General features: G+C 33.3%; 1 protein-coding gene and 1 long non-coding RNA gene across 19 annotated transcripts in view; one reads left to right on the top strand and one right to left on the bottom strand.

Annotated features, from left to right (window-relative positions):
• Positions 1–7,953: 7,953 nt before the first annotated feature.
• On the bottom strand, positions 7,954–10,462 carry LOC145813500 (uncharacterized). Its single transcript, XR_014356616.1, has 3 exons — positions 9,713–10,462; positions 9,338–9,410; positions 7,954–8,154 (listed from the first exon to the last, which is right to left on the bottom strand). It is a non-coding gene; the product is annotated as an uncharacterized LOC145813500 (long non-coding RNA).
• An 8,536-nt stretch (positions 10,463–18,998) lies between these two features.
• LOC114315581 (uncharacterized) overlaps positions 18,999–24,761 on the top strand; it is an 89,010-nt gene continuing 83,247 nt past the window's right edge. For 7 of the 18 annotated variants that reach the window (XR_014356966.1, XR_014356968.1, XR_014356969.1 and 4 more), the window contains exons 1-3: positions 19,023–19,320; positions 21,502–21,632; positions 21,732–21,800. Coding sequence is in view for 11 of the 18 variants with exons in the window: in XM_082909640.1 (XP_082765766.1) it covers positions 19,126–19,320; positions 21,502–21,632; positions 21,732–21,800 (395 nt within the window). In the remaining 7 variants the exon portion in view is untranslated. Of the gene's footprint in view, positions 19,321–21,501; positions 21,633–21,731; positions 21,801–24,761 lie in introns of all 18 variants that reach the window. The other 11 variants (XM_082909632.1, XM_082909635.1, XM_082909633.1 and 8 more) reach the window with 5 other exon arrangements.

Raw genomic sequence — 24,761 nt, 5'->3', positions numbered from 1 at the left:
AAAAATAATTACATCAAGAAACCAAAACTGGAGCCTTAAGCTCCAAGTCCTCCCAAGTTATGTGTGATAACCCCGACCTCTATAATATTATATTCAATTATTCCAATAAGCTTAATTGCATGATTGTGTGTTTAATTGTGTGATTGTATGCTTAATTTTGCGATTATCTATTGATACATGGAATATTTGTTTGCTTATCGACTTAGAATCAGAAATTGAAGGCCCAAACGGCTTCAGAAACCAAAATCGACTAGCCCAATTGACTAATTAGAATATTTAGAATTTTATGGAAACTTTAATTGAAATCTGATTCATATCAAAATAATTAGAATAAAATAATTAGAACTAATCAAAGTTGAGTGGGATTAATTATCCTTAAGCAAGCTTAATTAGCCTAAGCTAATCATACCCTATATAAAGGCCTTAATCATGTTTGAGCTCATATTATGCAACACTTGGCTGAGATTTTAGAGAGAAAGAGAGTGAGAAGCAACTCTAGAGAGAGAGAGAGAGAAGAGAGGAGAATTGTAAAGGAATTTAAGGAGAATTAAAGAATTGAACTAGGGTACACTTGAATTCAAACCTTAGGTATGATCTTCAACCTTAATCCTTGTAAATAAAACATGTAGAAGTTGAATTCATCTAGTTCTTGAGTTCATTTCCATGTAATTGTACAATGGAGGCATGAATTACTTTGAATTGGAAGAATTGAGTTGAATTATGTACATGCATGCATGAATCACCAATTTGAGTTTGAATTTCATGGAATTTTCCACATGCATGAAACTATGTTTGACATTTTTGAAGATGTTTCATAGTTTTACCACTTTTCATCTCATACATGAGAGTTTTGAAAAGAAAAGAGTGCAATTCATGTCATGCATGGTTTCAACCTCATGATTTAAGCTTGATTTTGGAATTTGATTCATGATTTTGAGTAATTGGTTTCAAATTGAGGGTGTTTTCGTGTTACATAATGTTTTTCCATGTTTTTGTACCAAACTTGCAATCTTTGAGCCTTTGGGATCATGTTTTGAACTTTAAACATAAATCTGGAAAATCCAGAATTCGACCAATTCACTCAAGCGTAAAAGTTAAGCTCCCTGAAGTTTTACAGAGAATTGCACAGTGGCTCAAGCGACAAAACTTGGGCTCGAGCGAACCCTGTTTTGCATTACTCATAGCTTGAGTGACAGAAAGTTGGCTCAAGCCTAAAAAGCAAGCAACCAGTACTTTTACAAAGTTTTGCAAACCGCTCGAGTGACCAAAGTTGCGCTCGAGCGAAGACCCTGTTTTTAGCAAATTTTGATTGATTCTTTTTAAGTGCATACTTGCATCCTCATATCATTTCAAGTACTCTTAGGCACCAATTAAACTCATATAACCATGGAATGCGTTAGAAACACATAACGAGAGTTGAATTAAAGTGAAATGGTTATTGAATGATGCTTCAATTGTGTATTTGTTATGTGTTTTGTATATGTGGACGTTCGAGGCCTAGCATCGATAGAACCCATTGTGAGTAGTAACTTTATGACGATATGTTCAAGGGATATTTACTTTCAAAACTGTTATTATTCTCGAAATCGATATATGATTGATTAAATGGCTTATTGAAACGTTATGATAATTAATGAAATGGTTTATTGAAATGCTATTTTCCTTAATGAATGAAGTTCTATTTGAAATTGAAATTGTGGCATCCTTTAATAGGCCCTTTCCTGGGGGAAATTAATACCATGGCCCATTGTTTAATAGGCCCTTGCTTAGGGGATATAATACCATGGCCCATTGGCCCTCACCTGGGGGAAACAATACTGTGGCCCATTGGATCAATTGAAACACAAAAATCTCTGATGTTAGACCCTCGTGGTCACATTGAATATGGAATATTGAATGACCCATCGTGGTTTCATTGATTGACCATTGATGCATTGTTACTCTACTAGATGTGCCACGTAAATTGACTAAAATAGCTATTGATATCGAGATTTGAATTGAAATCAAAATTGATATTGGAATTGTTATCAAACTTCATTCATATAACCTCTTTATTCTGTTATTACTCACTGGGCCCTGGCTCACTATTTATATGTATATGTAGGTCAGCAAGTTGAGCATCAAGGATAGAGATTGCCTCGGAGTCACTCCATTGTCTGCCTTTTGTAGAGTTTCCGAGAAGCAGCCAACTTAGACTCATGTGGAGCCAAGCAAAGTCTAAACCCCTTTTGTTATGAACTTTTGTTTTGACCTTTTCGCTTTGGTTTTTGTATAGGGTTTTTTTTTTTTTTTAAATTATAGATTGTGGAGTTTTGTTGGATAGATTGGATGTCTTATACTTTTGTTATGTATGCACTTTATGAATGGTTGCACAACTTTAATGTGAAGTCTCTTCATATAAGCACAGCTCAATGGGTTATTTTCAAGTCTTACATTACTTCCGCCAAGCTCCGTAAATTAATTTAAAGATGTTTCGTTAATAGAAGCCATAGGTAATCCAAGATTACTGGCCGATCATGAAGTTGGGATGGGTTTGGGTCGTGAGACTACGTCCTTGGTAGAGGCATATCATCAGCACCTGAAAGTTGTTTTCCACATAGGATGAGCCATAGCCCTGTAGAGATACTCTAACACAGTATATGAATCTTAGAAAAATTATAAGGTGAATGCACATGCATGCCATTTGTCAAACATTCCTCGTTTTCCATCTCAAAACAATGTAATGTCAAATTATAAATCAATTCATGACAATAATCCTTTTATAACAGAAAACAGGGCAGTAGACACAATACACTGGGAATCTCTAGGTATGTGTCTGCCAATAGGATATACAAGCACTACCAAAACCATTTTACTAGTACTAACCAAAAGGATCGGTACCAAACTACGCGGGTTTTTGGACTTTCACCAAGGACACACAGGCCAACATAATAAAATTACGACCACACCCCCGAACCAGATTCACTACGTTATTCACCTTTTTTTTTTCTCAAAATTAATATATTTACAATGTTCAATATGAAATGATGCCCGATGCACAATGTATGAGAAATTAGTTTCAATTCAACATAATCCTCATGCAATGTCTACAACAATCAAGACAATCCTCCACCGATAGCCCAAAATAGATATTTATATTCAATAGATGATTTCTAATCAAAAGACACAATTTCATCATTTACAATGGGAGTGATACTACATATCTAACTCCACCTCATCATCAACATAAACATTGTTCTAATTCCACAACACCCAACATTTTCCATTTTCCCTTCACAATTCCAAATATCAAAAAATCTTGGGCAAAACCCTCTTTGTTTTACAAAATCAATTTTAAGAAGAAATATCCACCATATTAACATATCTCACTCATAAATACATCCCAGAACCATTTTTCAAGAATACATTTGGAAAACTCCTCTTTTGATTTCAAATCCAAACCCTAGATTTTTCCCAAAATTTCCAAATCAATACCCCTTTTAAAGAACAAATAACTAAACTAAAAATCATATAAAAGAGTCAAAGAAATCCCTACCTCAAAGTAGAAGACATGAAGAAACGATGGGTAGAATTTGATGGAATCAAAAACATGAAATGCTCATATTAAAATGAAGCCCTCGACATGCTCAACATTTTTCTCCAAAGGACTAGGGTAAGGAAACCCACAAATTGAGAGTATTTGGGGCTAGAAATGATAACTAGAGAGAGTGTGTGTGTGTGGATCTAGGGTTTTGGAATGTTTAGAGAGAGAAAGAGATGAAAAAGTGACTAAGAATAGCTTCCTCTCGGACTGATACCTAGACTGCTAGAACGCAAGACTGGTTGCTCAAGCGACAGACACAATAAGTGATACCGCTTGAACAACCAAAACCATTGCTCGGGTGCACAATGACGCCCTTCCAGTAGTTTTGCAGACTGCAAAAGACCACTCGAGCTTAAGAAGTGTCGCTCGAGCGCAGATATCACACTCTTAGTAGTTTTACAGACTGTAAAAGATCGCTCGAGCTCAAGAAGCATCGCTCGAGCGAACAAGCAAAAATCTGGGTAACAACTTATTGAAAAACTGACTTCCCAACCTGTTTCAAACACAGTCAAAACTCCCAATAGCCAAACTCAACAAGCTTTAAGATGGAAAAGAGATGAACAACAGTTAAGTACACGGGTCCTTGGATTCAAAAGCAAGAAAATGGGTCGGTCTAAACCAGAATCGTTATAAACCTTAACCCTAACCCTAACCATCACCGTTGACTACCACTTCCTCTCCAGCCACCTACCCTTTTCGCCGCCATCTACTTTGAGTAGCCTCTCTTTCCTTTCGTTGCTATTACCGCTATCATTCACATCACTTCTATCTCTCTCTGCCACCCACTTATGATCTCTTTCTTTCCCACCTGCAATTTCTCACATTCTCTCTCTCTCTCTCTCACACACACACACGCTCACACACACACACACACAATCGTGATCGCGAGATCGCGATCTACTTTCTTCATTTGACTAAGGCAATGTTACGGAACAACTCATGGAGGAGACGACGATTGTTGGTGGTTTTGGAGAAATGAAAGAGGTGGCAGAATGGGGGTACTAGGGAAGGAAAGTGGTTGGTAAAGGTGACGTGAAAAGGTAAGGAGGTGCTATGAGGATTGTAGATGGCATCACCAGGGTCGACGCTAAATTTGCAAAGAGAAGAAAGATGTGTATTGAGAGTCTTTGGGTTTAGAAATATGTCTAAAATGGTAATTTGATAAAGGGAAGTAAGTGTAATAAAAAAAAATTATGAAAATAGTGTGTACTGAAAGGTTTGATGGTGCGTAAATAAAATTTTTCTTCATTTTTTCATTAATGCCAGCCAAATCAATCGAAATATTATATATTAAGGGATATAACACTACTAAAATTTTAGTTTTTTGCGACGGTAAAATGCCGTCGCTAATACTCCGAATGCCATCGCAAAAAACTTTTTGCGACGGCAAATGACTTTTTGCGACGGTAAGAGGGGGGTCGCAACTGGGGGCGTTGCAAATAGTTTTTGCGACAGTAAAGTGCCGTCGCTAATGTTTTGCGACGGCATTTTTTGCCTTTTGCGACGGCACTTTACAGTCGCTAATAATGTTCGAAATTTCTTGACTTTTTGCGACGGCACTATTTTACCATCGCTAAAAATATTTTTTGAGACGGCGAAAAATACCGTCGCTAATAGTCTTTTTTTTGCAACGGCAAGAACATTGTTTTTGCGACGGTGTGGTGCCGTCGCAAAAAGTATTAAAAATATGAAAATTTCTATTTTTTGCGACAGTGTACTGCCGTCGCAAAAAGTAATAAAAAATAATAAAATTTCTATTTTAAATAATAAAATTTCTATTTTTTGCAACAATTTAGTGTTGTCGCAAAAACTAAAACCTGTAACAAAATCAATAAAAATATTAAAATTTTCCATTTTTTGCGACGATGTAATGCCGTCACAAAAAATAAAAAAACATCATGCGATAAAATTATTAAAATTTCTCCATAATAATTGCATAATAATATAAAAATTTCTATATAAAAATAGCAATTTCTCCATAATAAAATATTTTTCCATTCATAATTACACATCAACAAAATTATTCCACTACATAATGTTCCATAATACATATATAATGTTTAAATACATGATTTTGTTCATAATTCAAAATAACATAAACCAAAATTAATTGTTTTTCTCATCATTCTTCGTAGATAACAAAAACAAATTATCCACATTCTCCACAAGTATGCATTCCACAAGAAGCACACTCCTACATGGGAAATATCTGAAAAATAAAAATAAAAATAATTAATGACAATATAATTATGTGTTAACGTTAATTACAAAAAAACATAAAAATTTAACTACTATAGCATCAAATACAACATTTTTTTTGTTAGTCATCAAATCTCACATAGATAATTAAACATCTCAATCAAATACAAAAATAAAAATTTAACTACTATAACATCAAATACAAAAAAACATAAAAATTATATCTGAAATCTGGCTCTAACTCCCAACAACATCAAATACGACATTTTTTTTGTTAGTCATCAAATCCCACATAGATAATTAAACATCTCAATCAACAATGAGAATAGATGCAATTTTGAGAAAATTAAGCAATGGAAATAAGTTATAACACCTTTAAAGAAATGTCAGTCTTCTAGTATCTATACAAAAATTCATCATCCTTCAATTAATTGGCATATAAGCATATATTATGTTTGTACACATAAAGGTGTAAATATATCCTAGACTGAGCTATATGCTACACAACAAAATGTAAACCTCTAGACCTATATACAACAGGTATTTTATTCGTGGAGTTCCATAACTATGTTAATTTGTGGTTAAGCAAGCTCCAAATGCTCTTTTGGAAGAATCAAATTTTTATACACTACTCAAAACGGACTTCTTAAAAACATAGTTCTTTCTAATGTTGTAACTACATACCTTTATTCATCAAATAGAGGTTAATATACAACCTTTAAATAAGATGACAATTAAAAAAAATGGAATAAAAGACCTAGGAACAAGCAAGGAAGATTTCTAACCCCCAACAACACTTTTGATGGGATCAATTTGTAACGTCTCTAATGAACGCAATGATAATTTCAAATTTAAATGGCCTTAAACATCAATCAATGAGTCCAGATCAAGTTTAAATGAAAATTTAAATTGAAGAAACAAAACCACTTACAAACTTCAGAAGGCTATTTATATGCATAGCTCGTTCAGTCTTCAGTACTGTTCTTTTAAGTGATTGATAAGAAGAATTGTGGTTCCTTGTTGATTCGGGTCAGGCTTTGACTAAATATGTTTGCTGGATTTACAAGGCAAAGTATGAATAATTAAACAAAAATGGTGAATGGTGAATGGTGAATGGTGAAGGGAGACAACCCCAGATGACCATCTATTTTAAATGTATACTTGTAATCATTCACTTGACACTTGAATGAAACAACTCTACAAAAATATCCCACTCTGTTTTACAAAAATATATTTTGAACCATACATATTTTAGTTTCTAAAACAATCCAATCAAGCCTACTGAGATACACTAAATCATTAACATAAAAGAATCAGAGATGCATATCAACACATATGAACCATTCATCTCTCAGTGAGGAAAACTAATTGAAACGTAATTGACATTATAATGCCCATATTCTGTTAATCAATGAAACATGTTATTTATAATAAATATAGCAATATCTGGCTAATGTAGGAGCATCTTAAAAGTTTGAAAAAAATTGAAAATATTTTTGATGGATTGGTTTGAATTGTGCGATTAAGAGATTGATTTAGGAACATCACTTTATATGATTAAGGGGCCTACATGGTGGTCTAAAAATGTGTAATGGGACAGTTCTTGACCTAAAATTGTCAAATCCTTCATTTCCACATTGATTTTTTAACCTGTCTACATGTGGTTTTTATCTCTCTTAAAATTTGTCTCCAGAACTTATGATTACAACTTGATTTGATTCACGATTTATAAAAGTAAGATTTTGATTCATGATTCAAATCTTAATTTTATTTAACAACTATGATCAAATATAACATTTTTCGAAAGAAGGATGAGCCATCAATTGAGCATCATAGACAACAACTTCAAGCACTTTGAAAAGCTATATCACTTTACTACGTGCAAATCAGGATAGATGAATATTGTGCTGGGACAATGTGAATTAGAACAGATCCACCATAGTATGCTGGGGTATCAGAATGCAAAACCAAATCAGATGCTAGAAAGTACTTGCCAGCTTGAAATCTAAAACAAAATGCAACAAATTGAAGTTCCATCACATGTTCATGTCTTACCACCACGTAGACCACCATAGATAAATATCAGGTCACCCACAGCAGCAGCGGCATGCCTACAGCGTCTCGTCAGCTCAACTTCAGCATCTCCACCAGCAGCATTAACAAAAACCTACAAGAGTGGAGCACATGTGAAAGATTGGTTTTCCAGCCACATAAAAGAAGTCAACAGTGGTTTTTTTTATTATTTTTTTTAACATAAAAGAAAAACTCACTGCAGCATGTTGATATCTAGGAGATGGTGAGACACCAGGAGCAATTGCCCATTCCCACCGACCATCTCTATGTTTCGCAAGTCCATATGCACTTGCCAGTGGCTGCAAAAATATTCAAAGAGGACGTAAAAGGTTAAGCATTAACAACAATGGAAGTGATTTATCTTGATATCATTAGAGAGAATAAATCATATAGATAAAATTGAAAGATAATGTTCATAGCAGATTATAACAGTGTGTTCAGAGCAAACATACTACCATAAAACTCCACCAAAAACACACACACATGCACAACTACACATATATGCGTGTATTAGACATCATCTTCCAAAAAGTCAAGTCAACATGTAAAAAAATGGACAAAAACTTAACTCCCAAAAGAAAAAAACAAATTGAAAAACAGAATAAAAACCCCAACAGATACAAACCCAAGAACCCAAATCGAGGAAGTGATGACTGATGGTGATGACTGATGGGTGATGACCTTACACACTCAAGATATGGAACCCTCTCTTGGCTAAAAAGTCTCACACACCATCACCCAATCTGTTGGTGGCATAGAGTCTAATGGGCTAAACACACTCCAATTCAATTTCAGCAACTGTTTCATGTTAACCTTAACCAAATCTTACCTGATCTCGACATGGAAATAATGGGTTAGACCCATCCAATTCAATATCAACTATAACATTTTTCATATTTACATTAACCAAATTTTAACTAATCTTAACCATAAAGAAAATGTTAAGTTTCACAAATGGTAGAACGTGGGAGTAACTTGGACAACAGTCTCTTCCCAAAGCAACCCCAAGGATAAACTATCTCACATGCATTCAACTTGACAATCCATCCCAATTAGTAGGACATGCATATTAAACCAAAACTATACCAATTTTTTTTCTTATATATAGCTGCATGGCCCAAAATGAAAGCTCCTGAAAGTCAAATAACTGAGACACCATCAAGTAGACACAGAACAATGCCAAATTAACCATTCATAGACAAACTAAAATGAAAATTTTGAACACTCCAGGTTCTGCTCCTTGAAAGGAACCAAAATACAAGAGAATACAGATCTTTCAACGAGTGCTACTGTCGGCTCCCCAAAGTAAAAAAGAAAGCCAACAACCAACTTAAGCGGAGAAAACATATAAAGGCAAAAAGTTCATCAATGCCCTAGAAAAACTAAACCGTTTCAGAATGGCAATAAGCTAGCTTAAGTACATGGCTTATAATATCTCAATACTTTGAATCCATCGAGCATGCAAAGAATACATTAACTTACCACACTATTAGCATCCCTCCCTCCACAGAGCAGAAGAAGACCATCAGAGCGCGCACTTGATGTTGCATACCTACTCAAAGTGAGAGAAGTAAATGATAGATCAACTAAAGAAGTCCTCAATAAAGTATACCATCAATGGAAACAAAATAGAGAACATTAAACAAAATATTCTAACAACCTTCAACACCAAATTAAAAACGAAGTGGTACTTTCACGTGAGCAGTGGTATTTTGTAGTGTACTCAGATTTATTCTCCGTCATCATCAAGAGTGTGTGTATGAGAGAGAGAGAGAGAGAGAGAGAGGTCCTTTCTGTGTGAGTAGTTATTTTTGAAAATATCAATTAATATGAAATAGTAATAGAGAATATACAGACCTTGTTGAAGTTAGGAAGCTCATCCCGCAGCCATTCGCCCCTATGGAACGGCCTGAGTCTTCTGGAGGTCATACCCAGGAGGGAGTTGAGAGTGGAAGGGTTTGCGAAGGCCGTCACTCACTGCTGCTCGTCGTCGTTCACCCTCGTCCACCCTCCTCGTCGTTCACCCTCGCTGCTAGCCGCCACTCGTTGCTCGTCGTCGTTCACCCTCGTCTACCCTCATCGTCGTTCACCGTCACTAGCAATGCTGAATGCTGGAACCCAGAGGTCGGGATTTTGGGGATTTTGGTTTCAAAAGTTTTAGGGATTTGGGGGATTTTGCTTTCAAAAGTATTTTAGGGATTTAGGGGAAAATTTCACCGCGAATGGGATAAATGAGCGGGTGAGGGAATTTTCACTTTTTGCGACGGCATATTTAAACCGTCACAAATGATAAATATGAGCAAATAAAACGACGTCGTTTTAACACGACATAGTTTGCAATGGACTTTTACCGTCACAAAATGTCCATTATTTGCGACAGTAACTTTTTCCTGTCTCAAGAAATTTTTTTTTGTGACGGTACACCAGGCGTCGTAAATGCTCCTGAATTTTTCTTGTACATTTATTAGCGACGGGGTCACTACCGTCGCAAAAAGTCATTTTTGGCGACGGCAACACACGCCGTCTCAAAAAAACCATTTTTTGCGACGGCACCCATACCGTCGCAAAAAGTTCCGTGTTATATATCCTGTTTTCTTGTAGTGTAAGTGTAATAAATAAATTATGAAAATGGTGTGTACTAAAAGGTTTTGATGGTGTGTAAATAAATTTTTTCTTAATTTTGTCATTAATGCCAACCAAATCAATTGAAATATTATATATTTATATATTCTTTATATTCAAATTATTTGAGCGTTATAAGATAAATAAATAATACGGTATGTTTTGCAACAAAAACTAGAGTGAAGAAGTTATAGAATAACCTCACTCTTTCTCTTTATTTATTTTTAGTATGAGATTCTACACAGTGTTATAAACCTTTAAAATAATTTTGATGTACAACTAAAAAGTTAGTTTTTAAATCTTTTTTTTCAATATTATGTAATTTTTTTTTTCTTTTCAAGCCAATCTTGTGTAGACCAAATCCACAAAAATATTTACTAATGACAAAAACAAAAGAGAAATTTTTTTTAAAAAATGTAAAAAGTTTTGAAATTAAAAAAACAAGGTTAATGACCAGAAAAAATATTAAAATAAATTTAATCTTAAACATCAATTAAATTAAAATAATCATAAAACTGAATCATAACATGATCGATTTCAATTTCTCAATTAATAAAATTAAAATAATTTGATTTGTCCGGTTTAATACTAAACATCAAACTTATTATAATGGTCTTTGTTTGGCTAGAGGCTATTTTACTAAAATAGTTAATAACAATAAAATACGCTGAAATAACCAATAAAATAAAATGTTAAATATAACCTATAATCATTTTACTTTTTTCCTCCCAACCATCAAATCAATTACAAAAAATTAGCTAACATCTCAAACACAATTTTTTTAGTCATGCTAACATAATAAAAAAAGGTCAAATAACCAACTAAAGTTGCATATTTCCAAACGGGTTTAAAAACAAAATAGGTTAAAATAACTAATAATCATTTCACCCTTTCTCTCACAACCATCAAATTAACTACAAAAAATAAATAAATAAATAAATAAAATCAAGAGTTAATTACTTAAAAGTCCTATTTACAAATATTATGGTAGCTCAGATCCTATTTAAGATTTTTTGAACCAATAAGTCCTATTTATTAAAACTGAAAATATTATCAATTTTTTCCAATTTTTAAAATTAAGAACATTATCAATTTTGCATAGTAATATTCCAGATAATTATTTTACTAACTGATAAAAAAAAAAGAGTAGGAGATTAAACATTTTTGCCTTTTTGTTTATTGGTTTGATTCAACAACCCAATAAAACCGAGAACATTATCAGTTTTTTAATTTTTAAAGTGTTTTTTTTTTTTTCTAGTTTTGCATATTAATGTTCCATCATTATGTTCCATTATAGACACAAAATTTCAGTTTTGCACAAAAAATAATTCATTTTTTTCAAAAAAAAAAAAACTAAACTAAAAAAACACTTAGCTCTGTTTGGTAGAGCTTTCGAACTTTAGTTCTACCCTTTGGTTTGCACGTGATGTTTATTTACAGTTTTCAAAAATTAATTCTACACTTACTTTTGAAAACTCTGTCCAAGGCAAGAAAATTTAGGCTTACTAGTTGTCCTTCCGGACGTCCGGCCGATTGACTGGAACAGTGCATTTTTTTTTAATTACAATTGCCACCTGTTATTTTTTATATTTTAAATAAAAAAATTCAGAATTTTTTAAATTTTTTTATGAGTTTTGAATAGAATTTTGAATTGTGTGCTTGGTTATGAATTGTAAGTTTTTATATCAAATATCATATGCCACATCAAAAATTCCCCATTCAATTCAAAACTCTTTTCAAAACTTATTCACCAAACAAATTTTTCACACTCAAATCATAATTCCAAAACTCACAAACTCAAAATACAACTCATATTCTCAAATCATATTTAGAAAACTCTACCAAATGCTACCATTTTTATTTTTTTTTGCACATATTTTTTTTTTTAGTTCTTTCAATTTGAAAATTGATGTTTTAAAGTTTTGAAAATCAAAATAAATGTCAAATCATCATGTTCCTTTATAGATAATCATAAATAATGAACAAGGAAAATTCCGACTATTAAAAATTTAATACGACTTGAAAGTTCAAATAATTTTAGTTAATATAAGTTCATAAATTAGGACTTATGTGTAAATGCCCCAAAAATCAATTATGTGACATTTCGTTCCAGGTGACCACTCGAGCGAAGGAAGTTGTGCTTGAGTAGAGAATTTTTGCTCTTAGTATCTCGCAAGTTCACAGGCGGGACCGCTCGAGCGTAGAATGTGAACTCCCTCTATAGCTCTGTAAAACTTCTGGGACTTGTCATTTATCACTCGAGCGATCTTCTCATAATTGTGTTGTCCGCTCAAGCGAAAGAAGTTGCACTCGAGCGGTCTACGCGATTCTGCACTTTAAAAAGTACGATTCTAGATTATTCTCTCCATTTTTTCTTTTCTCTCTTCCACCTTCTTGTCTCAAGCCCCAAAAGCCCTAAGTTTCCACCTGAAAATACTTCTCATTCTCTTAGGATCTGACCTAATGCTCTTGCAAAGGGTGAAAAACACTTGAAGATCATCACCTTTATCGATTGGAATTTTGTTTGGTGAAGGGTTCATCAAGGAGCTTGATTCTTGGGCTCATAGCTTGACATAGGGCTACTTTTAACCTAGTATTTCTTTGATTTGAAGAAGTTTATATGGTATTATTGTGATTTTAAAGCTTGATTGCATGATTGGGATGAATTGAAATTTGGATTTACCAAGAAATGACATTCTACTCACTTGTTATTAAAATGTCAAATAAAACAACATAAAAGAGGGAGATGGATGTTGAGAATTCATGTATATAAAAATAGAGGGAAAGCCCCAAATTTGACTATAAACCCTAATTTCCAACCAAGCAGAGTGAGTAGTGCTTTGATTGGAAATCTTCTTAAGGTCTTGGAGTCTTGTGAGCAATGAAGGATAAAAGATGTGAATGTTGTAATGAAAATTAAATTGTGGCTTGTAGATTAATTCTTCTTGAGTGTGATGTTGTGTTTCATCTTGTATTGTGTTGAATTCTCGTTGAATGAATGAAAGTTTGGCAAATTGAGCATGAGTCCCCGGGATAAGAGTCGGTTTTGATGTAATGGTGTGTGTGTTGGTACCCGTGCGGGGAGTTAAGGTGCCCAATTGCCTTGTCTTGAGCTTATCGTCGGACGAATGTGAAAAAAATGTTTTTGGGTGTCCACTGGTCCTACCGTATTAATAGCCGGTAAAAGTGGAAAAACAAATGATTTTGGGTCCCCACACTCTACTGTATTAATAGTTGATAAATGTGGGAAGGTTTTTTTTTTTAAGTGATTTGAATTTCTTATGTTTGGACTCTTATGGGGGGACTCATGGTATGTTTTCCTTTCTGATATGATAATGCTTGGTGTGAGATGGAATGAAATTATTCACTTGTGTATTATTTTGTATAACTAGCTATGTATATAAAAGTATGTTAATTACTCACTTTGTCTCGTCTCAACGATGCTGTCAGCTTGTTCAAATGATTAAATATTTAGTTAAATGTATTCCTACTGGGCACATGACTCACCCATATTTCTTTTTCAGGAAATGTTGAAACACCACTTTAGAAGTGATTGGGATTTAGCAAAGGTTCAATTTGGGACTTAATAGCTCAAGAACATTTTGGTTGTTAAGACTTATAATTTTGTATTACACCTTTAGGAACTTACCTTGTTGTACTAAGTAAGTATTTTGGAATGTTGTATGCCCTTGGGGGCCTTTTTCTTTTGTAATATCGTCTAGATCATTGAACTTGGAGATGAGTTTAAGGTATTGTGGAAATATAAACTTTGTAATTGTCAACTTTGGATTCTTAGTTCAATGAGAAAGATGGCTCTTCTGTGTACCGTTGTGCTTGTTGTGGTGTATTCAGGTGTAAATTTTGTTGGGCATTACAAATTATCATCCCAAACATAACTTTTTTTGGCAAGACTAAAGTAGCTAAAAAGTCAAATAGCCAACTAAAATAGCCTATTTTCAAATGGTGATTCTATTTACACACCACTAATACTCTCAGTACACACCATTAATAGATTAAATTTATATTACAATAATATCTTTTAATGAAATGACCATTAAGGACAAGATGAGGTGTATTCTATCCATTCAAAAAATTCATATTTAAAAGTAGAAAATACTTTTCACACACCATCATCTTTATAAGGTTTAGGGTTTTAACATATGAACATTGTATTTCATCATCATCTTTACCATTAACATACACTCAATACATCATTCATTATCAATTAGCTCACTTCATTCTTTTCTCCTTTATACTTATTTTTTAAACTCCTTTTGAAGATTTAGGGTTTAAGAACATTGAAATCAATTAGTTTTGAAGTTTTGCACACCATGGATGACACTATGATGATTGGTTCCGATATAAACATTGAAAAGGTTAGTTTATGACTTAGCTTTTTGGTTTTTTATTTGTCTCGTCCGTATGTTAGGAAGATGAGTTTGTTCGTCGTGTTCGGATAATTAGAGTTGAACGATTATATAATGTTCGATTATTTATATTTGAACAAAATGAGTTGAAGTTATTCAGCATATAAAGTATGAACTTATTTATTTTGTTCAATATAAATATTCTGAACATATGTACTTTGTTCAATTTTATTTTTTTATATATTAATATTATGTTCAAACAATCAGAGTTGAGCCAAACTAAAAATATCAATTGCTATGGAAGTTCAATGGGTAAATCAAATTGAAGGGCTCTATTCTAAATAATTATTAGCCACAAGTTGAACATAATCACTTTACTCAAAGCAATAGTGAATACGTGATGAAATTTTTATTTGTAAAGGTTGAGACTTTTTTTTTTTTAGTTTCTAGCAATTACAAGTTTTTCCAACTACAACAACATATCCTAAATCAAATCAAATCAAATTAGACCTCCATTACTTTTCTATGTGTACAGAGCTTATTACCTTGAGAGCCAGAAGAGGATAGGCCTTCTTGATGTCGGCAGAGGAAGCAGTAGGTGAGACGACGAGGACGACGTAGTGATTTTTCTGGCCGTTGTGTGTTGTGGAGAAGATGAATAGTTTTTTATGTGTAATAGTGGTGAAGATGAATAGTTTTTGATGTATGTAATGATGTGTATTCAAATAGTTAGTGATGTGTTAATACAATGTCAATAATGAAAAGTTAATGTATGAAATAAGATATTTGTCAATCATAAAAATTATCACATGTGTGTACTAAGTACTGGTGCGCACTACAAGTATTAGTGGTGTGTAAATAAAATCACCCATTCTCAAATAGGGCCAATGTAATTATTGAAAGACTAAAATACCCTCCAAAAAATGAAGAATCCGAAAGGAATAGCAGTCAAAGCCCTCTCTAATGCAAAACACTAGTAACGTTTGGTAGAGTTTTCTAAATATGATTTAAGAATAGAATTGTATTTTGAGTTTGTGAGCTTTAGAATTATGATTTGAGTGTAGAAAATTTGTTTGGTGAATGAGTTTTGAAAAGAGTTTTGAAAATAGTTTTGAATTGATTGAGAAATTTTTGATGTGACATATGATATTTGATAAAAAAACTTACAAGTCATAACTAAACACATAATTCAAAATTCTATTCAAAGCTCATAACAAATTTTAAAAAATTCTAATTTTTTTATTTAAAATATAAAAATTATCAGGTGCCAATTGTAAAAAAAAAAAAAATGTATTGTTCCGGTCAACTGACTGAATATCTGAGGGGACGACCGGCTGGACTTTCGGAAGAATGACCGGTTAGTCCAAAATTTCTCTGTAAACATAAATTTCAGAACATGAAACTTCATGTTTCGGATCATCTACCATGTATATCATCAAGAAAACAAGACTAAAACTTACCTGAATTCATCGATGAACGGTTAAACGGAAGCGTCTAATTGTCAATAAAACCTTTGATATTGACTATGTTATTGCCTTCTAATCCTTTCCCGTTTGGTGCCTTATGTTTCTCCTTGAGAGGATAGAGAAAAAAAATGGCAGTGTTCTTATTTTCCACTTGGGAAGGAATAGGGACCATAACATTTTAAAGGTTGTAATTGGTTTTCAAAACTGAAAGGTTGTGGAAGTTCAAAAGAAATGAAAACCAACTTTAACCATTATTGGTTTTAATTTCTATTTATTGGTTTTCAAAACTGAAAGGTTGTGGAAGTTCAAAAGGAATGAAAACCAACTTTAACCAATATATTTTAATTTCTATTTCTGCCCCTCATAGAAATAGAAATTATACAACTAGTATCTACACATTAGGTCCATAACACATATACCCTTAAGCCTATTAACTAAATTGAATCACTTAAATTGTAGGCTTCTTATAAATGATAACACCACATTTAATTATGTGGTCCCATTGAGACATTATCTAACAATCTCCCACTCGACCACATTTGTATCCTGAAAAAGGTGCTTAACTTTAGTGAGCTCAGAAATTTGTTATCATAACTTGAGGGTATCCAAACAATCTTGTCCATTAACTATATTAATATAGGATCAAAGCGGTCTTCGTTACATCAATCGTAACTCGACCCACCAATGATCACGTATACTAATACAGCTAAATGACATAGATCAATCATGGATGCGTAGCATGGAAATTACATGTGATGTGATCCATACATGCCTATTTCCAACTGGTCCTACTTAACTTTATTGAGATCAATACTTCACAATACGTAACAGAGCGTAATAAACTGAATATTTCATTTCTGCAGAAATTAATCTAATTACATAGATAAAACTCAAGGCTGACATAAAGCAGTAATATAAATACAAACTCCCACTAAACCAGAATGTTCTCAAATAGAACAACACCCATCTGAGCAGTGTGCTCATGAAAGACCTTTGGTGATAGTCCCTTCGTAAGTGGATCCGCTATCATGGAGTTTGTCCCAATGTGCTCTATGGAAATCTGTCCACTCTGCACTCTTTCTTTTACAACTAGGAACTTGATATCAATATGCTTTGATTTTGTCGAGCTCCTGTTGTTATTGGAATATAAAACTGCAGACTTATTGTCACAATATAACTTAAGTGGTCTTGCAGTGCCTTCCAAAACACGTAACCCAGTGACAAAATTCCGCAGCCATATGCTCACATTAAGTAACCAAACAGATAATCTCTAAATAAATTAATTTAATGACAACATCTCAAGATACCTAGCACAACATTAATACCAAGCCTTTGGGTAGTGATATTAACTGTAAGTGGTATTCTTGTTGTGATGATCAAACATTGACAATAAGTTATGTCAAATAACAAATCTATCTTTTGATGGATTTATTATTTACATTAGGTTTCTTGACAATTGGCACATGTTTATCACCACAAAATGTGTGTGTGATTCTGCCAAGTATTAATCATGTCTTTGGACCGATAAATACCCACATGAGATACACAGACATGAACTTCAAAACATTCCATATAAAACAATCTAGACAAGAGAGATCACTTTTGTGACATCTTGTTTGAATTGACTTATATTGAGAATGTTAAAAAATTAAATTTCTGTAGACGTTGTATGAAATTACATTAAATTTAAAGATTTCTAAATTTGTAACCCCGTGTATGTTAGATAATCTGCAGCAATTCCAATTATATATATACATATATAAATAGAATTGACGGGTCCAAAAACAAATAGTTTTTTTTTTATGTTCAAAATTAAACCGATCAAATCGCAAGATATATCTATATATATATAAATACATGATGTTCATCCATTTGAGAAATGAACCGCCCATCCGAATTATGTTCCATTTCCAAAAAACAAAACAGAATTTGCAGCAGAGGAAAAAACAGGAAAACAAAAAACAGAATCTGATTCCAGGAAACTAAATAGGATGAATAAAAGCATATCTATTCTGATAATACACATGATATAACCGCTCTGATACCACTTGTAAACATAAATTTCAGAACATGAAACTTCATGTTTCGGATCATCTACCATGTATATCATCAAGAAAACAAGACTAAAACTTACCTGAATCCATCGATGAACGGTTAAACGGAAGCGTCTGATTGTCAATAAAACCTTTGATATTGACTATGTTATTGCCTTCTAATCCTTTCCCGTTTGGTGCCTTATGTTTCTCCTTGAGCGGATAGAGAAAAAAAATGGTAGTATTCTTATTTTCCACTTGGGAAGGAATAGGGACCATAACATTTTAAAGGTTGTAATTGGTTTTCAAAACTGAAAAGTTGTGGAAGTTCAAAAGGAATGAAAACCAACTTTAACCATTATTGGTTTTAATTTCTATTTCTGCCCCTCATAGAAATAGAAATTATACAACTAGTATTTACACATTAGGTCCATAACACATATACCCTTAAGCCTATTAACTAAATTGAATCACTTAAATTGTAGACTTCTTATAAATGATAACACCACATTTAATTATATGGTCCCATTGAGACATTATCTAACATTCCCACCTTGAAAAGAATTTTTAAAAATAATTGTGAAATTAACTTTTAAAAATTGTAAATAAACAAGATACTAAAAAATAAGAGTGAAAATATGTTTGGAGAGCTGTACCAAATACCAAATAGAGAGCATTTTTCCGTCACTCTTTTTTCAGCTTGGCTTAGCAACAAACACGAAGATGAGAGAAAGGTCCACTACTACTCACTCCGACGAAACTAACCTCATTCACTCTCATTTATGTCGATGCCAGCTCTCGCTCTCTCTCATTCTCTCTCTCTCTCTCTCTCACATTTTCTCTCTCTACAGGCATCTCGAGAATTCTCTCTCTCTCTGTCTGTCTGTCTCTCTCTCCCTCTCTCGCTCGTTCGAAAAATGGGTTTGGCTATCCAGAAAGAGCTCCTTAGCCGTTTCATTCAGAAGATGTGCGATAATGTATGGATTTCTCATCGTTTATAGCGAATATATATATATATATATATATTTGGAATTCTGCTGACAAACCTTTTTTTAGTTTAGATGGATTTCATGAAAGTGTTTGGTCAGATTTTAAAATTTGTTTTTTTTTTTTGAATTCTGCTGGCAAATCTGTATTAGTGTAAATTGATTTCATGAATGTCTTTGTTTAATTTTTAATTTTTATTAATTTTTAATTTTTTAAAATTTAAATTTAAATTTAAATTTACCTTCTTCTTTTATTTTATTTATTTATTTATTTTCTTTCAGTGGTGGCTTGAAGAGAGTTTTCAGGAAACTGCTTGAGTTTTAGTGAAATGATAGGCGGCTTGGGTGCTCGCCTAGGGCCTTAACCCTACAATATTTATATGCATAAAAGAAATAAACTATCAATGTAAAACAATTCTTATAAACTGAAGAAGTACCAAAAAATTGTGAAATCTTACATAATTTGATTTATTAATTATAATTTTCTTTGTTTTTTGGGGTTGTGAAAGTTGATGATATTAGGCAATTATCAAGCAAAAATTAAAACTGTTATGACGGAATGGAACGAATGAAAAAGAGAAAGTAAAACAAACAATCACACAAGAACACGAATATATACGGTTTGTCGATAAGCCTACATCCACAGGCGAAGAATGACAGAGTTTCACTATCAAAAGTAGGAAATACGAAGGAGCGTTTGTCTCTCTTCAAAGCCATCTATCACAGTTCATATCCCTAATCTACGGGCTAACTCACATAGATATACTAAGATCCAGATACAACAAGAACCCAGTTGCATGTAGTGGCATTACTCTGGTTGAGCGGGTTGCAAACAGGTTATATGCACAAACCGGTAAGAATACAAACATCCCCAACAACAATCAATAAAATTGTTTGAACGTGGATGCTATGAATTTTAAATTCAAATTATAGCATAAAAAAAATAAAAATTATAATGATTTTTTGATATAAAAATTGGATTTTTTGTCTTATGCCTCAAATAGGGTTGAGCCGCCTTTGGTCTTGACAAATCCTAGTACATAGAGTCTTGGCCCACAGATACTGTAATTACCGAGCCTAAACCCTTGCTGGCCTAAGGGAGTGTGAAATGAGGAATGGAATTTTTAATCATTGGTCTATTTTTGAAGTTTGAATCCATTTTCATATGAGAATACCTTAGTAGCAGGAAACTCCTACTTAGGTGATGTTTCCCACTCCCGCCCCTGCCCTTTGTTAGAATATAGTCATACATTTAATATATAAAATATATACACGCTCCTATAGGCATTCTCAACATTAGAAATTCTATAGCCCTCATTCCCACCCCCGCCCTTGCTCTCATCTTCGCTTCATGTAACTAAGGAGAATACCCTTGTTTGGTTAGATTGTTTTAGTACATTGATGAAATCATCGTAAATGTTTTTATTTTTATTTTTAATTTTTATTTTTAAATTCGAGTAGTATAAGATAAACCCTAGCTTTTGTGCTGTTTATGCCTTGCTTGATTTGCATTAATTTTTTATTATTGAATAAATTCCCTTTTTGAACTTAAAAGGCAACGGATTCAAGACTTTTCTTTGAGAAGATCAATGAAAACAACCTATTTGTTGTCTTCTTTGTTTTCGAAAGGCTACTACTACTAGTAACCTAAGAAGCACAAACATGGACATGCCAACACGGAAATTTTAGAAAATGTAATACACGACACGTGGGAGTTACGTGCAAAATATATAATTTTATATGATCATTATGTGTCATATAAGGATAAATTATTATTATATGTCATATATATGAATGTTTAAGTCAAATATAATAATTTTTAAGGTCGAAAGGAGGAGACTAGTTATAAATTTACATTGATTTTGTTTTATTGTTGAATTCCAAGTTATTTTGTTCATACTTCTAATGTGTTTTTATTTGTGGCTTTGTGTTGGGAAATGTCTAATGAGTGTCGTGTCGTGTCAGTGTTGGACACGACATGTTGCCCTTTTAGAAATGCCCGTGCGTCTTAGCTAATACATCAACAACATTCAACAATCTAGTGTCTTGTCATTTTCCTAACTTTATGCTTAAAACTACTTCAATTGAGCAGAATTGTGATTTCAAGGTTGAAATATTGTTTAAAGAGAGTGCTAAATGGTTGGTAATGTGTTCAACTCTCATGTTTTGCAGGGAATGGTTAACGATCAGTTTGTTAAATTACAAGAATTGAAGAAACCAAATACGCCCGAGTTCGTTGTGAGGGCAGTCACACTGTACTGCATGGCAGTAAAAAACCTATTCTTTCTCCTATCGAATATGATGTAATCCAAACTTATGAAGCTTTGTGCTTGAGTTTCAATTTCTTAAAAGATTTAGCACTTGGCTTGGGTATGACATTTTGTATTTTGAAATCCTTGCAGCAATGAAACTGAAGTGAATTTCTATGAAGTTGCGCTACAAGCCTGTGATCTGTATGAAAGAAGCCGAATGTATTGTACTTTCACCCTTTGAATTGATTGAAGGATCAGGAAAAATTTGACATAAATTTCTAAACTTGCTAAGGTTGGGGTCTAAGAAGCACGAGCAGGGACACAGACACGCGGATATGTAAATTTTCAAAAAATGTAAGACACGACACGTTGGAGCCACGCTCAAAACATATATTTTTATATTTTTATTATATGTATATTTTTAAATATTTAATATCTATTTTATGTTAAATATTTAATTTTATGAAATTTATCAACCTTAGTTATGCTATTTTAGTAAAAAAATTAAAAATTTATTTATTTTTTTAAAATAATAGTACTTCGCGTGTCCTCAACGTGTCCCTTGCGTGTCCTCAGTCTGTCCGCAGCGTGTCCGGCGCGTGTTGTGTCCGACACGTGTCGGACACCTGTACGCGACCTTCGGAGAGGTGTCCGTGCTTCGTAGGTTGGGGTGTGTCCCTAGTTACTTAGTATTCACGTTTCACCTTAGAATCATGGTGTTATATAATATATATATATATATATATATTTCCTAATTAGGCACAAATCATTGTTTTCTATTCCATTGTCAATTCTTTCACCTATGTTTCTAAGTAGCATCTTAAGCTTGTGGAAATACTTGATGTTCACAACTTGCCCATGATGTAGTTCTAATTATTTGGTGAGTCTAAAAGATCAACACGCTTCAATTTTGTCAGAAATACACAGTATCTGAAATAGTTCATTTGCTTTGTTTGCTCATTCTTTTTTCTATTTCGTTGTACAATTATGATTTTGAAGATGTCATCTCTCTTTCTGATGACAAATTATGATGCATTCCACCTTTTTTTCCGACTAATTTTTGGCATAGCTCTATTTACATAAATGTATTAGTAAGGGTGGAATTTTCCTCTCAATTTATGAAGCACGGACATGGACACAAACACGGGACATGGTGATTTCAAAAAAATGGGGACACGGACAATACGAGGGACACGACAAATTATTATTATTTTTATTATATATATTTGCTATGTAAATTAATATTATGTTACCAAATAATCAAAATTAATAAAAACTAATATAAATTCAATGTATATATGTATATAAACAACTACATTCAAACAAATTAATAGATTATTCATATTTGAAAAAGTGTCCTTGGCGTGTCCCGACGTGCCCCTTGTAAAAAAAAATAAAAAATAGGGTAAATTATGCAAATAGTCCATGTAGTTTACACGATGTGTCAATTTGGTCCCTGTAATTTCAATTTGCTCGATTTTGCCCCTTAATTTGACGGATTGTGTCATTTTAGTCCAATAAATAACTGTTGTTAAGTTAATTTAACGGAAGGTCTAACAATGTGTCAATTTGGTTCCTGTACTTTACACGAATGCCAATTTAGTCCCTGTAGTTTCAATTTTCTCGATTTTGACAAGGACTAAATTGACACATTGTGTAAAATATAAGGACCAAATTGACACACTGTTTCACTTTCCGTTAAATTAACTTAGCAACCGTTATTTATTGGACTAAAATGACAAAATTCGTTAAATTAAGGGGCAAAATCGAATAAATTGAAACCACAGGGACCAAATTGACACATCGTGTAAATTACAGGGACTATTTGCATAATTTTCCCTAAAAAATTTAAATTTGGCGTGTCCCTGCAATGTTTCCGTGTCCCTAACGTGTCCACTGAAAAAAAATAATAAAATTAAAGGGACATGCCATTTGGTGTGTCCCGTACGTATCCCCGTGTCCGACACCACTACAGCGCCTATTTTGAAGTGTCTATGCTTCATAGATCTCAATTGTAATGGAAATCAAAGTGGAAATCTCAAATCTTTCAAATGACTATTTCGAGTATGATTGATGGTCCTAAATTACTGCAATAATTTCTCTGACAATCTGTATGCATGCTTTTTGCACGGCAATAATATTTGTTGCAACTAGTCCAAAAACCCGCAACAGAATAAATGGTATGTAGTTTGGTTCCAACTGTATTCTCTGCAGTAATTAGTGCTTGGTCCTTTGCGAAATATATGTAAACTGGCATGACAAAAGCCATAGTTTATATAATAGTATATAATATCATTTGTTGATCCTAGCCCTCTATAATTGGCATGTACCTTTTTTTTTGATTCCCTTATCCAGAAGTTCCATGGAATTACTTGTCTTGTGAATGTTTTATCAATTGAAGTTGAAAATGCTGATTAATGCTGCGTAAATTGTAAGAGATAATAAAATAAAGGTACGCTAACATTAAACTTCGGAGGAGATCTCTACATATAGATGTGAAGTGAAGTCCCACATTAAATGGGTACAAAAGTAATGTGCAATATGTAAGTGTGAGGGCACGTTCACCTTAACAACTAGCTTTTGGGGTTGTGTTCTACCAAAGACTGTGTATTATGGTATTAGAGCCGGAGTACCTAGGGTGCGTGTCCCTGGTTTGAACAAGGCAGGTGCTATTGAGTGAGCATGCTGTGTGTGAGGGAGGGTGTGAAGTGAAGTCCCACATCGTTTGGGTACAATACAGTATGTAAGGGTGAGGGCATCCTCACCTTAAGAGCTAGCTTTTGGGGTTGAGTTCTATGCAAGATCGTCCAACAATAGTCTCATTCTTTCATGCTCCTTTTTCTATTATGATTATGAACACTTGGATCCGTTATTTAAGGAGCTATGTTAGGGGGCAGGATTTGGATGTTTGTGCTTGTTTGGGAGTGATAGTATTACTATTTGCACTTTAAGTAAAACCTTAACGAAAGAGAAGAATATTGTTTGATGTTTATAAATACTGATCAGACAAATGATGAGTACATCTGATATGTCATTTCATGATTCTTAGTGGTACGACTAGTTTGCTTCTCTGGATATGCATAGCACTATAATCCATCATAATCTTGTTGATTCTAGTCCTTGTTTCCCATTTTTATTGTAGTTACTAGTTACTCATCGAGTGTTACTTTTTTCACTTGG

Source organism: Camellia sinensis, chromosome 15 (assembly GCF_055761805.1).
Source record: "Camellia sinensis isolate YWXY chromosome 15, ASM5576180v1, whole genome shotgun sequence".
Classification (NCBI taxonomy): domain Eukaryota; kingdom Viridiplantae; phylum Streptophyta; class Magnoliopsida; order Ericales; family Theaceae; genus Camellia; species Camellia sinensis.
This window is presented reverse-complemented; position numbering and strand designations above follow the sequence as displayed.